Source organism: Chiloscyllium plagiosum, chromosome 12 (assembly GCF_004010195.1).
Source record: "Chiloscyllium plagiosum isolate BGI_BamShark_2017 chromosome 12, ASM401019v2, whole genome shotgun sequence".
In the NCBI taxonomy this organism is placed as follows: Eukaryota; Metazoa; Chordata; class Chondrichthyes; order Orectolobiformes; family Hemiscylliidae; genus Chiloscyllium; species Chiloscyllium plagiosum.
This window is the reverse complement of record NC_057721.1, coordinates 26,765,117-26,781,395: the sequence shown is the minus strand read 5'-3', so window position 1 is coordinate 26,781,395 and position 16,279 is coordinate 26,765,117. Positions and strand designations below refer to the sequence as shown.

Genomic DNA, 16,279 nt, shown 5'->3' with positions numbered 1-16,279 from the left:
CACACTTTGAGGACAGGCTCCAAACCCCCATTGGGCCATGCACAGAAGTGTATGAGAGAATGGCTACAAGACTAAATATCTGGAAAGCAATTTGTTCTGCCAGCCTGCTCCCACTGCATAACACTTCATTCTGACAAGCAGGATCCATGGTGAGTCACTGGGCAACATGGATCATTTCACGTGCTTTTGAAGCTCCTGTTGAGAAACTCAACGTCATGTCCACTGTGCTAGTGCAACGTTTGGATGACTGAAGAAAAGAGTATATAATGACAAAGGCCTCACACCCAACACCAAGCTCATTAAACTATAATGCCCTCTTCTGCCAGGCTACAATGTTGTCTGTCCTCCTGTACATGTCAGAGACATGGACTTTGAACAGCATTCAGTTAATCAATTTCTTCAAGATACATCACCAGGAATGCATCTGTAAAACCCTGTAAATCCATGCTGGGATAGATTGCAATAAATATTTTTTATTTATTCAGAGTATGTAGGCATTGTTTCTGATCTCTAATTTCCGAGCAAGCAGTTGAGAGAAAACCATATCGCTAAGAGTATGGTGTCACATGTAGACCAGACCAACAAAGGATGGCAGATTTCCTTCCTTCCTCCAGATTGATAAACCAGATGAATTTGTATGACAATCAGCAGTAATGATCTAATTATTATTAGGCTATCTTTTCATTCCTGTTTTTTTAATTCAATCTTACCATCTGGCATGGTACGATTTTATAGTACAGTGACATTAGTACTGCTTCCTCTAGCAAATATTCATGTCCTCTCTCAGGCCAGCAGCCCTAACCTTAAGTCACTAGTTAGTGTCAATAAGTAGGTAGGCCACATTATCCACATACCTGACAGGACCCATCCCCACTCCCAAAAAATAACAAGCTATCTCTACTTTGAGCTTCAGGATCATCTTCAAGGTCTCTTGGGGAAAAAAGAATGCAGCACCCTCTTTTTGAAGACCACCTAAACTAGAGAAGAAGCATTCCTGCTGATGTCAATTGTTTTAAATTTCTCACAGAGCCAGCTGAAAGGCAAGCATAAGGAGCACAAAATTGTGTCACACCCAAGCATCCTTCCCACCCACTACCATCATCTCTCCCATCAATGACAGGGTGTGCAGATCCAGTTTTGAACTGTTCAGTCACCTCAGGACACACAACACTAAAGATAAAGAAAGCCATCCTAAATATGAAGGGCCTGCTGAAGAAGATGTAATATATGCACACAGTTAGACATAAGGAAGGCAGGTTACAATAATAAGTAAAGCAGAAGGTGCAGAGCATTTGAATGGGAGAGGAAGTGAGGTGCTGCAGTGTTTATACAATAGTAAGGAGACATTGAGGTGTGAATCGGTAAGAGGCTGCATGTGCAAAGCATTGAACAGAGAGCAAGAGGTTCATTTCCTTAAAATTGTTGATAGAATTTGGTAATGCTGGCTTGGCCAGCATTTCCTATCCGCCCTTAACTGTTCTTGTGAAGGTGATGGTAGTGAACTGTCTTTTATAACCACTGCAGTCCATCTGGTGGTCCACCTACTCACTGTTAAGTTCCAACATTTTGACTCAGTGACAGTGAAGAAATAGCAATATAATTTCAGGTTTGGGTGGTGTGTGGCTAGGAGAAGAATTTGAAGGTGGTGATGTTCCCATGCACCTGCCGCTCTTGTCCTTTGAAGTGGTAGTGGTTGCAATTTTGGAAGATTGAAGGAGCTTTTGTGATGAAACTTGTAGATGGCACACAATGATTCCACTGGGCTTTGGTAGTGGAGGGTCAAGAGTGTAATGCTGGAAAAGCACAGCAGGTCAGGCAGCATCTGAGGAGCTAGTTTCCAGGATGTTGATTTGTATGTTTGTAACTCTAGAGAGATTGTTGGAAAATTCTACATTACAGCTCCTTGTTGTGAACTAGGTTCCCTAGCATTGTATTTGTAATCTCTTACCACACTGATATTTCCCAGATGTTTCTTTCTTTAGCACAATAACAGGAGCGCTCTTACCTGGTCCACCAAATGGACCATGCCCCCAGTGTGGCATGGGAAATCCACGGGAGCAAATGTGCATGTCTTCCAACCGTTTGCTGCTTCAGTCACTTTCCTTTGTGGCTTTAGCGAGGATGTGCTTTTTACTTTAAGAAGCACCAACCGACTTTAACTAGTGTGTGTGAAGCTTGATTTCTGCCCCCCCCCCCCCCCCCCCCTTTCTCAAACAGGTGTAAAGCCAATAAATACCATAGGCAGTCTTGGCAATATGCCTGGCCCATGATAATGAGCTGCCAACATTAATTTCATGTGGTCCTTGCATCCGTGTGAAAAGGCACCATGTACCCTATGCCCCAGTTTTGGACATGATTGAATTTCAAAAACCAAATGTCTTGAGGGGAAAGAAAAATCTGTCGATGTTAGAATTTAATGATGTGGAACTTTTATTTTGCTGAAATCATTTGGTTTAACCACTGACTTTGCTTGCTTAAAGCAGGCTTGCATGCGTAAAGCTTGCTGATATGCATTTTGTAGGACATTGAATTATTGTGGAATATATGAATGAAGAGTTGTCACTTCCAGTAAAATTGGAAGCATACCCATATAGTGAAGTTGAACATTGAAAAGAACAGTGAAATGGCTTCAAAAATATCAAAGTTTCCAAAGGACTTCAGCCAGAAGGCTTGTATTCTTTAGCTGTATATATAAATGAATTAGGTCAGCTTTTATTCTTTTTCTCTGGAGATGCAAAACAACCAGAAATACTTTCACTTTTTACCCTGACCCAATGTTTAGTAGATAAGTGAATGCTTCACATTGTGAAAACAATGCTGTTAATATGTTTGAATCAAAAATCAGTTCAAAAACTCAGTACTTTACTAGAGAGCTAATTGCATAACATTGTAATTGTTTAATATTAGACTTTATAGGATTTTTTGCTTCAAGTTGTTATCTTATTGAAGCAACAAATTATGTTTAATGTAAATAAATTACCGTGTTTCTAACAGTCATTTCAATCACTCATTTAAGTTCTATTTGAACTAATGTTCTGCTAAATATTCACTATCTACTCTGGACCAACTTCAAAATCAATGTCTGTGGAAATTGTTCTGAATAAAATCAATACTATTCAGACAGTGTAAATTCTTCTCTGTTTCTCCTCCACTTTACTCCACAGAAAGATTAGAAAGGGCCTTGCAACTCCTGTGGCGAGGCGGGTGGATGAACAGTCTGGTTCAACATGAACTTTGCCAACACCACTCAACTGGCAACTGCTCCAGGCCATTTGTCAGTGGGCTGGCCATCACATTTCCACTGATTCCCTCCTGCCCCTGAGGGGAAAATACTGCATGAAGGCTGTGCATCTTCTCTCCAGTGACATGACTAAGATTATGAATTCTACATGAAACCACAGGTTTAATAGTTTAGGCATAAGGGTACTCCACTGTGACTTCTAAAGCAGCAGCATTTAATATTTTACATGGTTTAAATGGATTACAGAGATTGAATAGTTCCACTTATTTCTAAAAGCCTGATTAGAATTTGCATAATTAACAAAGAATGTGTGAGTATGTGCTGTTGATTGCATCATTTTTGACGTGTGCCAAAATCATTTACATGATGTATATTTTATGAGATGTCTTGTGCAATAGAAGTTTTTTGGGAGCATATCTTTATAACATACCACTATACCTTATATTTACCAATGTAGTGAATGAAAACAAGAAGTTGGCTTAATAATTTTTTTTTAAATACTAAGACTATGGTTATGGCCCCTGCTAATGGTACTACTGGACAAGTCAGACACCAGAATGAAACCTTGAAAACTTAATGTGATTTTTTTTTACTTTTATGACCTATCTGGTGATTAGTTATGGAGTTGTGCTCACACAATGCTACTGATTTTTTTATCACAACTGAAGGGGAAGAAAGGCAAGCTTTCAAACTATAGAAAACAGTTAGAAGGATTGTAAAACACAGCAAAACTGAGTCTCAACATGCATCTTGACACTCGATTACAGACACGCAAATCCAGAGAAATTACACTCCTATCTCAACTCTTCAGGGTTGGACTTTACTGACCCCTGACGGTTAATTTGCTGAGGATTGTGAAGACAACCTGATGAGTCTTTTGCAAATCTGCTGACATGAACTTTTCACAAATCTGAGAGCCCAAGTTTTCTTAGTTCTAATAACTTGCAGATTTCTAATCAATCTCTCTCCTGATTTGGCAGATGTATAAATGAGACACTTCTCCTTGGATAATGGGTCTCTGTACTCCTCGAACTGAAACTAAACTTGCTCCGGCACTTTACTCTGATACTTTGTGAGCGGAAGTTTTTAAAAAAAGTTTATATTGATAACAGGGGTCACCTGCTGTCTGTCAAATGCTGAATTTTGTCACTGTTCCAGATGGATTCTTGGGCCTTTAGTCAAAAAAATCACTTTGAACACTTTGAAATCCAAAAACAACACCTATGTAACTTAGATTCTGGATCAGTGGTGCTGGAAGAGCACAGCAATTCAGGCAGCATCCGAGGACAGGCAAAATCGACGTTTCGGGCAAAAGCCCTTCATCAGGAATAAAATCAACCTTACTCACAATGTATTATTTCATATATTTTGCTCTCCTTTTAGTTATTGGTTTACCTGGATGAACCTAAACATCTCTTTCTCCTCGGATAAATTATTTTTTGCTACTTGACGTTGTTTTACTACTTGTTGAGCCTTTGAAATTTTTTCTTCAATGTTTCAAGCTTACGTGATTTTCTCTGCACATGATTACAAAGATTTGTTTCAATAAGCTAGCCTCTGCAGCTGAGGTACTACCTGTCCTGACTGGAGCTCCAGTGGCCTTGAATTTGTTTAGATGATCAGAGACCTGTTCTTTGCAAGATTGTGGAAATATTTCTCGCTCTGTATTTCTTGATGCAAGAAGTTTTTGTGATCACTTTACTGACCACAGAGGTTTCTGAAGCTTCACTTGCTTTTATTACTGACTGGACCAGCAGAGAGTATCTTGCTCTCTATTCTTGGTGGAATCTCTTCATCTGTCTGTGCCTGCAGTTTCCGCTGCTGCATTTCCAAGACAGATTCTGTGCTGTAGGTAGACAATTTTACTACCTTTTTATCTTCTTTGAGAAAGGATAGATTCTCGTTGAAAGAAAGGGGTTTTCTGGAACACACTCTCTCTTGAATGCCGAAATACACAAAGGTTCAGAAATTTCAGATTATAGTAAATTAATAAATTGCCTGTTGGCTTTCCTTCTCTGTAACCATATTCAGAACACACTTGGAACATCCTTTGGTGGCGTCTTTGGTGTGCATTTTTGACCATTTATACCTTTTTGTTTTGAAGGAAATATAGAGACACCGTCTTTCAATAGTAGGACTGATGTATCTTTATAGTCTGCTGATGGAAGGGTGTCTAAAACTATATACGCAACTCCACTTAATAAATAGTTGTGATGATTATGAATGAGGTGTAGTTTGCAGCTTTTTCTGTTGCAGCGAAGTGTAGCATCCAGCTGGCCTCTTACGCGAATTCTTGTACCCCCATGCCTCAAAGTTTAATGGAGGATAGTCTGAAGATTTTTGGTCTGAATTATGTCTTAAAATCTGAAAAGATTATTCAATTTAAAAGTAAATTTTCTGCCATTTAAACACTTCCATACAAATCTCATCTTGCAAGCATGCACTGTCCAGGCAATCAGATTTTCAGTGGGCCTGCCATATCCCATAGAAAGAGTTTATCCTGGCCCTCTAAATCCTGTATTGAGATTCTCACAGATTGTCTATGCTTGACTTTCTGTACAACCATTGCAGCTTTCCCTCTGACTGCCTGACTGACTGTTTGCACTTGAGACTCTCTACAGCACTAGCTAAGGGCTCTGCTAAAGTTCCTTTGTGGCTTGGATAGCATTATGTTTCTTTGTGTGCTTGTCATTAGTCTGTCTTCTGAGTGCTTCTTTCTTTGCCTCAAAGTGTTTTTTCACTGTAATATTTTACTGACTGTTGGCTAATTGATTTCTGGGTTGCTAACCATGCATTTTGCTATGAACCTTCACTTGCACTTTTTTCAGCTTCTGTAGAGGATTTGCAATTTTCTGGATTAGTATCGAGGTACACCTTGAAGTCATCGCTAGCCCCAGTCATTGCTGAGGTTCACCAGGTATTTTCCCCACCTCCTGGGTTTCGATAACTGACTTGACTCATGGTTCACCTTTGCTGGATTTCAATTTAGGCACTTCTCAACTCTGGTTTTGTGTGTCTTGCTCCCAGGTAGTAATGTGAGATCTAAACCCTTAATTGAACAGCAGAAGGTTTTGTTGAAATGCTATGTACAGAGGATGGTAAAAGGAAGCCTTATCAGGAGCACCATAGACTGAGACTCAAGTTCCATATGATCTGAGATCACACAGCTCATTTCACACATACTGAGGAGTTTCACCCTTTTCATGTGCCTTTTGATTTCTGAACCTGATATCTTTATAAACTAGAAGGACAACTGTCACTGACATATGGGAACACCATCACCTGTGAATCCCCTCTGAATCTCTCACAATCCTGACTTGTTTGGTATCACCATTAATTTAGTCGTTGGGTCAAAAACTTACAACCTTCCTCCAAACCTGTAACTAAACAATGTCAAAAAAGGCCTTCTCAATCCAATTCACAATATTCGATAAAAGAACTTTTAAAAATCCATTTTAACATAGACTGTGTTTACCTTCTATTGAAAGCAATGAATAATAAAATTAGTGTGCTATAAAATGAGTGCCTTTCTCATGGGCATTTCAGGATGAGCAAGTGTTCACATCCCATGAAAGAATTCTCAATATTTCTGTATTTATTTAATATTATCCCTTATAAATTAATGTTGTATTATGTGGAGATGAGAGTTCAACTTTTACTTTCAAATTTTTCGTTGCAGTTCTTCTGAATCAGGACTCGCATACAAAGTCCAACATTCTAAAAATAAACTTCAAGAGGGAGGGAGGTAAGATTAGAGTCGTATCACATTATACACCTTAAGTATTAAACACTGTAAAGTCTTTCCACCCCCACCACTCTTTGCTTTATGATCAAGAAAATAATTGCTATGGGAAGAGCAAATTGGTTTAAATTCACGTGATGTTATTAAATTAGCATTTCAAAGATCAATGAACCTGAAAAAATGGCAGGTTACAGCAAATGTCAATTTGGACTCTGAAAGAAAATTTGGGTTATGGTGGTAAAGACACGTTATAACAAATGATGAAATGTAATAGAGTTATAATAATCAAAACTGAACATTTTAATAATTATTTACAAAGTTAGATTAACCTAACTTTTAATTTTTATTCATTGTACTTGTAAAAACACAATGCCTCTGTAGAAAATGGGAGACTATTTTCAAATCAACCTCATGATTATTGTAGGTTATCCAATAAAATAGAATTTGTGCAAGGTATGTTTTTTATTGCGCAGTCCTGTATTTATGATGATAAAAATGATCGAAAGATGAGTTCCAAGAAATGTTTAAAAATGCCCTTAGGGAAATGCAGATATTATTGCATATGTCATTTATTAGTCCATTTTGTGTTTAGCTCTGGTGCATTCTTTTCTCAGAAGCATCGTTGGTGAATTTGTGCATTAAATCCAACATCAATCACTTTGATCAGGGTCTCGCTCAACAAACCCAGCAGCTTCTCGTCCATGTCAGTGCCATATGTTTCTCACAGCTGTTCCAGTATCGCTGATGTTCAATGAAAAATGTGACGATTCAGCTCATGGCTTGAGTTTCTGTTGGATGATAGCTGATCAGTTTTAGGGTGCACATATACATTCACAAACACGCTGAACTTGATGAGTAAATATATGGGTTTAACTAAGTTACCAGGCAAGCCTTTAATTTTGCAGCACAAACTGATCTTTTAGAATGTCTTTTTTTTTCACTGTTTAAGTAATTTTTGTTTTGCAAGAACTGTTTTGGTAAAATTTTGTGCAGTATTGACAGATGGCAACATATACTTCTATTGTTTTTTGCTGTAGAAAGATATTCACAAGCACTTCAAAGAAGCATAGTCAGAGAAACCAAGCTAAACTGACAAGGGGCTTGGTCATTGAGAAGTGTTTTAAGAAGGACCTTAAAGAATTACAGGGAAAGGCATGAGGAGTTAGAGAGGAAATCCCAGAGCTCAGTCTAAACAGCTGAAGGCACAGCCATTGTGAGAGGCAGAGGATATCTAGATTTGACACATGGGTAGCTCATGAAGTAATGTGGGGCAAGAGGATCACAGAGATAAGAATAAGAAGACCATGAAGGGCTTTGAATACAAGGATAAGATTTTGAAATTGAAGTCTGAGGAACTCTTGGACAGTATAGGTCAACAATCAAGGGAATGGTGAACTGGAGACAGTGGCTTAGTGGCGATAACACTGGCCCAGTGACACAGAAACACAAACTACTGCTTTTAGGAGTGGACTGGGCCACCATGCTAGCTGGTGGAAATTTGAATTTGAAAAAAACTGGAACTGAAAGTTCATCTTAACAATGATGACCATGACACAATAGTTTATTCTTGTAAAAACCCTTTGGTTCAATAATGTCCTTTAGGAAAGGAGGTCTATCATTCTTACTCATTTCGACTTGGTGTGACTCCAGACCCGCACCCACTGACTTTGTAATTGACTCTTAATGCTCTCTAAAATTATTCTAGCAAAGGACTGCAGTTATACATTGGATTCATATGCTGGTCTTGCCATTTTGATCATGCAATATGGAAACTTGATCTGTAAATCATTAGAATTGTCAATTCTGTAAATGACAAAGACATGGTTAAGACGTTTAACAGCAAATTAGATGAGGCAGAGGTGACAATGGGGTTTGATAGGGTGGTGCATATATCTGGCCTTCCTGATAAGGTGGATATAGTTCCTCTAAATCAACTATGGATCAAATCATATCACAAGCTTGTGAACGGTCTGACTCAACTTGAGACATAACCATAAACTGAATGGAATAGGTGTCAAATATTTTTGGCAGGGATCACAAATAACTTGTCTTTCAATATTTAACACAATGAAAATGCGGCGTATCTGGATCTAGAGTTTGTACAATTAGTCTGACAACAGAGAGGCATCAGAAGTCAAGGCAGTAGGGAGATGGATGACGCTGACATTCATGAGCCCTGACCCCATCTCTTCTGTTGCTTTTGTCATGGGCACATGGCTGCAGATGATAAAGGGGCAAAGGGTAGATCCCATTGAAGTAATGGCATGGAGAGAATCAATTGCTGGTCATAGTATAGCTATGAATAGATTGAATAAATTGGATAGGATGATATTGGATTGTCTTAGCTGTTTCTTGAGATATGTAGGAGGCTGGATTGTTTCTTTTCAATGGCACACTGTGAATTATAATAAAGCCATGGTAAAATTATTATATGGACATTTTTAACTCTTCCATCCTGTTTGAAAAGGGGCAGATAAAATCTGTCAATGTGGTTTACTCTCTCAGTTTCCAGTATCCCTGTGGAGATTCTGAATTTAAACAGCAGTTCATTGGATTCCTAGTAAGTATGCAGATTGGGTTCTGATGATGTAATTAGAACCTGACTCTTTCTGTCCGTGGAAGCACTTTTTGGTTCTCCACCAAGTCAACCCATCAGGAGGAGTTAGAGCCAGAAATAAGCCATTTGTGTCCTTCCTTGTGGGATCAGGAATAGCAGATATGAAAGGTCCTCCCAAACCTTTCTCAGCAACATTTTCATGCATCTCTGACTGTTCATTCAGTCCTAGTTTCTCATGGAGTCCTCCTGCTGCTTACAAACAGGAGACTGGTGAGTTGAAAGTATACTCTCCTTGACTAATTGCAACTGAGGATAGGACCATATAATTTCAGGCACATAAATTGTTCTCCTGTTACAAATGGAGCTTGGTGCTCTTATATTGATGTTTTCTATCCTTTCTCTTTTTTTCTTCTGTGACTACTTCACATTTTTCTTGCTTTGTCAATATAATTTTAAATGATCATTCTTTCCATTACTGTTTGACATAATCTATCTCTATGTGTCTCTCTCCCTCTCTCTCTCTCTTCTCTCTCTCTCCCCCACTCCCCTAATATCACTGGTGTTTCAGTGATGCTGTGTCAATGTTCCTTTCTTTGGACTTTTATTTTTCACTCGCTAGCGTACCTCCAACTGTGATCTGGAATTGGTAAAGCAGGTTATAATTGCAGAAAGACACAGGATACTGAGGGGTGAGTAATTCAAGCCTTGCATATAAACCACAGCTTCTGCAGAAAGACCTAAATGTGGGAGGAGCTCAGTCAAGCTTTGATTGCTTTCCCCTACTTTCATATCAATGGGTGCAGAAAATTTCAGAATGAGTAGGTGAACCAAGCACTCTACAAGTGGTAGTCAAACGAAGGACAGATGAGAAAGTTTTGGTGAGAACAGAGAGTTAGGAGAGGCCGAGGGACAATAAAGTGTGTTGAGGTCCAGGAAGAATTGGAGCAGGTGAATGAGCTAATGAATAGTAACCACTCAGAGTGTTGGGAAAATTTGAACTGTGCGGGAAAAGAGTGGACATGTAGAGTAAACAGATAGATTAAGAAGCATTGCCTTCACCCTGTATATCATCATAGTGGTATGAATGTGATTTTTCTTTTACAATGTTCTTCATTTCTGACAGTAGAAAACTTGAACATATTGCATAACTCTAATTTAAATAGCATATCCTGGCCAGGGTGTCTGGAAAGCAGAAAAAGATAGGGTATGGACGAGTAAGGGCAATTGAGGACACACCAAGGCACACTTGAATGTAGGCTGGATAGAGTAGCAACAAGTGAGCATCTATGGTAGACCAGCAGGAGGTGGTGCAGTGGAGGGCAGTCTGGATGATGGAAGGGGGAAAAGCGCAAAATAGGTAGACATCTGGAACGCTTGGGTGTGGAATATCTCCTCGTCCGAGCAGATGCAAAAGAGGCGGAGGAGTTGGGAAAATGAAATGGAGTTCTTGCAGGATGCTGAGTGGGAGAATGTGTAGTCCAGATAGTTATGGGAGTGTGGGTTTATAAGCTACCTGGGCTACACCACTACCCAGTATCCTGCAAGAACTCCATCCCCCTCTTCAAATTTCTCAGCCATCCACTGCATCTCCTCCATTCCCTGCTCCATTGCTCTAAAACCACCCAAATGCAATAAAGACTAAATGTAAACTTAGGGAACAGTTCGCAAGGGTCGACTGGACCTTCCAGTCACCGCCCTTTTTAATTCCCCTTCCCTCTCCCTTTCCAACGTGACCATCTCGGCCTCCTCCATTACCACAATGAATAGATCGCAAATTGGAGGAACTTCACCTCATCTTCTGCCTGGACAGCCTACAGCCCGAAAGACTCAACATTGACTTCTCAAATTTCAAATAACCTCCTTTTCCAACTCCCGACTCGCTTTCCAGCCCCTCCCCCTCCCTTCCATTCCTCCCTGCCACTATCCAGATTCATTCCTCCCATTGCTGAAAATGTGTTGCTGGAAAAGCACAGCAGGTCAGGCAGCATCCAAGGAACAGGAGAATCGACGTTTCGGGCATGAGCCCTTCTTCAGGAATCCTGAAGAAGGGCTCATGCCCGAAACGTCGATTCTACTGTTCCTTGGATGCTGCCTGGCCTGCTGTGCTTTTCCAGCAACACATTTTCAGCTCTGATCTCCAGCATCTGCAGTCCTCACTTTCTCCTCATTCCTCCCATTGACCAACCAGGTTGTACCCTCTACATGCCTTCACCTATCCCCACTTCACCACCCTGCCCCCGCCACCTCCTTTAACTGCAGCTTCGCCTACACCCACCACCAGTCCTGAAGAAGGCTTACACCCGAAACATCGACTTCTCCACCTCATGATACTGCCTGCCACTCTATCACAGATTCATTAAGCAATTGATTGTTATAGTCATATCGTCCAAATTATACCTTCCAGATAACGTCCTATGCATCATGATAACCATCCTGGATATTTCCTATTCCATTAACAGGAAAGTCCCACCTAAAGTGACATACACTAGAGAGGGAATTTCTCTGCGAGTCTTCATTATTAGCTGTGGACCCCACCAAATGTCTCAATATAAAATGCAATTTGAGCAAGGGTACCTTTGCCTGCCTCCCTTTAAAACTGAGAGGTCAGTACTCCTCCATGCTGAACAGCAATTGAAAGAGGCATATAGGCTGCAAGGGTCACAGAGTGGACCCGGGTGCGGTAATCGACCCAGCATATGAGTACACAAGTTAACGTTGTTTTAAAAAAAAACAAGTCACCTGATTTTCTTTTTCTTGGAAGACTTTGCACCCAAAAATCAAGTTGTCACTTTTACTGCCTTGTGTAAAAGGCCAGTAGCACAGTTAGCATTCCACAGCATTTTGTGCAAAGGCATGGTCAAAATGATTAATTTTTCAGGAGGCTTTTGAAAGCCAGTAGCAATATAAGGAGGATTAAAGAGGGAACTGTATGAGAATTGAGTTGATACAGGTGAAATCTTGGCCACGGGAGGAATGAACGTGTGGGGAAGATAGGGTTAGTGGTCACAGCAGTCTGAACTGGAGGATGAAAAGTCTCAATCTGGAAACTCATATTGCAGCAACTGAAGAAGAAGTCAGTTAGACTGCATTTGTACATAAGGATTTGGAGCTTAGTGCTCTAGGAAACAAGGAAATCTTTGAACATTAGCATGAGGCGATACATGAGTAGTATGTCATATAGGAAAGAATATGGCAAATAATGTTGAACTAAAATGTTTTCTCTTGGACATTTTCTTCTTGGCAATATTTTACTGAAGGAGTTGAAACTTTAAAATATCAAACACTGTTATGCTCAGACTTGTTTCCAAATACAACAAGCAGGAGGCTAGGAGAACACAGCAGGCCAGGCAGCATAAGGAGGTGAAGTCGACGTTTCAGGTCTAACCTTTCTTCAGGACTCGGGGTGGGTGTGGGAGGAGCTGCAGATAAGCCGGGGGTGGGGTGGGATGGGGGGAGCATGGGGGCAGGGTGTTGAGGTAGGGATAGGTGAAGGCAGTCAAGAGTGTGGTGTTGGAAAAGCACAGCAGATCAGGTAGCATCCGAGGAGCAGGAGAGTCGACGTTTTGGGCATTAGGTCTTCATCAGGCTGTTTTGCCTGAAACATCAATTTTGCTGATCCTCCGATGCTGCCTGACCTGCTGTGCTTTTCCAGCACCACACTCTCAACTCGAATCTCCAGCATCTGCAGTGCTTACTTTCGCATAGGTGAAGACAGGTAGAGGGTACGATCTGGTTGGTCAATGGGAGGAATGAATCCAGTTGGTGACAGGGAGGAGTGGAAGGGAGGGGAAGAGGCTGGGAAGGGAGTCAGGGAATGGGATGGGATAGGAGGAAAGGGAACTCATTTAGTATTCCAATTTCAAATAGCCTCCCTTCCCATCCCCCGACTCCCTTCCCAGCCCCTCCCTTCCACTCTTCCCTGCCACCAACTGAATTCATTCCTCCCATTGACCAACCAGGTTGTACCCTCTACTCTGTTTTCACCTATTGCCACTTCATCACCCTGCTCCCACTGCCACCTTTATCTGCAGCTCCCCCATACCCACCCCAAGTCCTGAAGAAGAGTTACACCTGAAACATTGACTGGTTTGCTGTGTTCTCTCAGCCTCCTGCCTGTCTACTTGGGATTCCAGCATCTGCAGTTTTTTTTTGTCTCTAACCTAATTTACAAATGTAGCAGTTTGAAAGAAATTTAAAACTATTTAAAAAAAAAGGCAGATATCTGGGAACCTGTAAGTTCAGGTTTTTTGATGAATTGATGAAATTTAATGGGAAGTACTGTTAAAGGCATTTCAAACACACAAAAAAACTATCCTGTACTGGTGTGTTTGAATTACTGTTGTTGTTGCAGTAACCACTTATTTGTAAATTATGTGAGTTTCAATCTCTTTGATATTTTACAAATTATATATTAAGTCAGAAGATAAAGCTGGATAAGTCTGAGCAAGGTCTCTTGAAGTTGCGTAGTGTGTCAATCTACTACATTTGAAAATCACAAGGAGTGATGTTCACAGTGATCTGATCAGTAAAATGTACATGAAGTAGGAGGTGTACAAACTGGAAACATAAAACCAGGATCTCAGACTTATCAGCTTTAACATAGAAAACATGTCATTGTGAATGGGTTAAATTAATTGATGTCTGAAAGCTATTAAAATAAATGGACTTGGTTCAGGAGTATTTCAGCAGAAGTGGGACTTCTTTAAAAGTATAATATTGAGCATGCAAGATAAGTACACAACAAAATATTATCAAGGCCATTCTAAACAAATATATCTTTAAATGTATTGGTGAGAAATTTAAAAACAAAACAAGATAAGTGAAAATTACCTCTTTCACTATTTTAGAGAAAGATTGGATTTCACTGAGATGAATTCAGAATATTTTCTGGATATGTTAGAAGTTTAATCAAAAGGTTAAATAGATACCTGGAAAAATAGTGAGCCAGGTGAAGTCAAACAGCTTTAAAATATTCTGTCAGTATCCAAACAATAAGAGGTTATTCAGAAAGTCCATTAAAAAAAAGCTTAAATAATATACTTGGATTGAAAATTAAGGGTAAAATCAAATTAGGAAATATTGTGGATCATCACTTTCTCCAAATATTCATGACAAAAAGAATAGGTAATAAATTTTCCTCAAGCTGAGAGATTCTATGCAAAATATGCAATTCATATATTTATGATGGAAATAATTGAAAGGCTGCCTGGATTTGAAATGTATAAATCTCCAGTCGATCATTCCATTCTTTTTCAGATGTGCTTACTTATTTTAGTTCCTTGAAAATACAATGGATGAAACTTATGACATACTGATAATTTGGGAAGGTATCAGTTTTCACTGAAATATTACTTAGTTGGATGCATGCTAACATAGGAGCCATTTTCACAAAGTAGGTGGAGAATAAAACAGAAACGAGGATTTGGAGACCTGCTGGTCTTTGGTGAATTATATATAATACCATTAATAAACACTGGAAAAAGCTTCCTATCCCCCTTTACCGATCTAGCTCTCTAGATGTTCCCCAAACCTTACTCATTGACCAAAGCCTTTGACTGATTATCTCTTAAAGTGGCTTGGCATTTAGTTTTATAACAGCACTATTCAAGGGACTCTTCCCTGAGGTGACAAGTAGACTGCAAAGTTTGAACTGGGTAAAAACAATGACTGCAGATGCTGGAAACCAGATTCTGGATTAGTGATGCTGGAAAAACACAGCAGTTCAGGCAGCATCCGACGAGCAGTAAAATCGACGTTTCAGGCAAAATCCCTTCACCAGGAATACAGGACAGAGTGCCTGAAGGGTGGAGAGAAGTTTGAACTGTTTACATGTTGCATGGTGATATTAATTCAAGTGGCAAGGTAAAAATGTTAACCATATATCTTTCTGCCCAGAACTTAATTCTGGTAGAGGTGAGAAGTGGCCAGGTTGAGGCATGTCATCATCACCACTCTGTCAAAATAAATGTCCTTCGCATTCAAAGCTCATCACCAGCATGGGCTGCAGATCCCACCCAGTAAACACAACCAGTCCTGCAAGGTTTTGCAGGATGTACAAGATCAATTGAATAGAAAAAGATATTGATATTTATAATAAATTGTGGAACTATGATCAGATAGAATGGGCTGTAACTAGTAAAAGATCAAATTGAAGATTAAAGATATAAAGTTTTCCTGTTGACCATACCTGTCGACCATTGATAACGTGCAGCATCAAAGCTTATTGAGAAAACAACAGTGTGTCCAGAGGAATATGTCAGGTATAATATTTTAATCTTGATATTAGGTTGACTGGTTGGTAGAAACTAAGAGAATGCAGAAATGGGTTACAGTCTGAATTGCAGGATATGATAAGTGAAATCTGCACGTGTTGAGGCCTTAACCTATTATAAGCGAATTGACTGACTTAAATGAGGGAACCAAAAACATGGTCACTAAATATGCAAAAGAGATATAGGTGAGAAAATACGTTGTGATGCTGTGAGGGAATTTGTAGTCAGATATAGAAGAGAGGTTGAGTGAATAGGTGAAAATATGGCAGATATCGTGGGAAAATGTGAAAGTTGTTCACTCTTTTGGGAAGAGTGAAAATTCAGAATATTACTCAAGTGGATAATGATTGGAATTCTGACATGTAGGATGATCTCGGTGTTCTGGTATTGGAGTGACAAAATGTTAGTCTGCTGCTACAGCACATTATAACGAAGGCTAATAGGGTGCTATCCTTTACTACAGGAAG

At 39.8% G+C, this 16,279-nt stretch overlaps 1 protein-coding gene across 4 annotated transcripts in view; it reads left to right on the top strand.

The window, feature by feature from the left end:
* The window catches only part of il1rapl1b (interleukin 1 receptor accessory protein-like 1b), a 1,390,568-nt gene that overhangs the window by 372,974 nt on the left and 1,001,315 nt on the right, over positions 1–16,279 (top strand). For 3 of the 4 annotated variants that reach the window (XM_043700749.1, XM_043700751.1, XM_043700748.1), the window contains exon 3: positions 6,921–6,986. The exons of the other annotated variant lie outside the window; for it this stretch is intronic. In XM_043700749.1, coding sequence (XP_043556684.1) covers positions 6,921–6,986 — 66 coding nt within the window. The remainder of the gene's footprint in view (positions 1–6,920; positions 6,987–16,279) is intronic. 4 annotated transcript variants of the gene reach the window in all.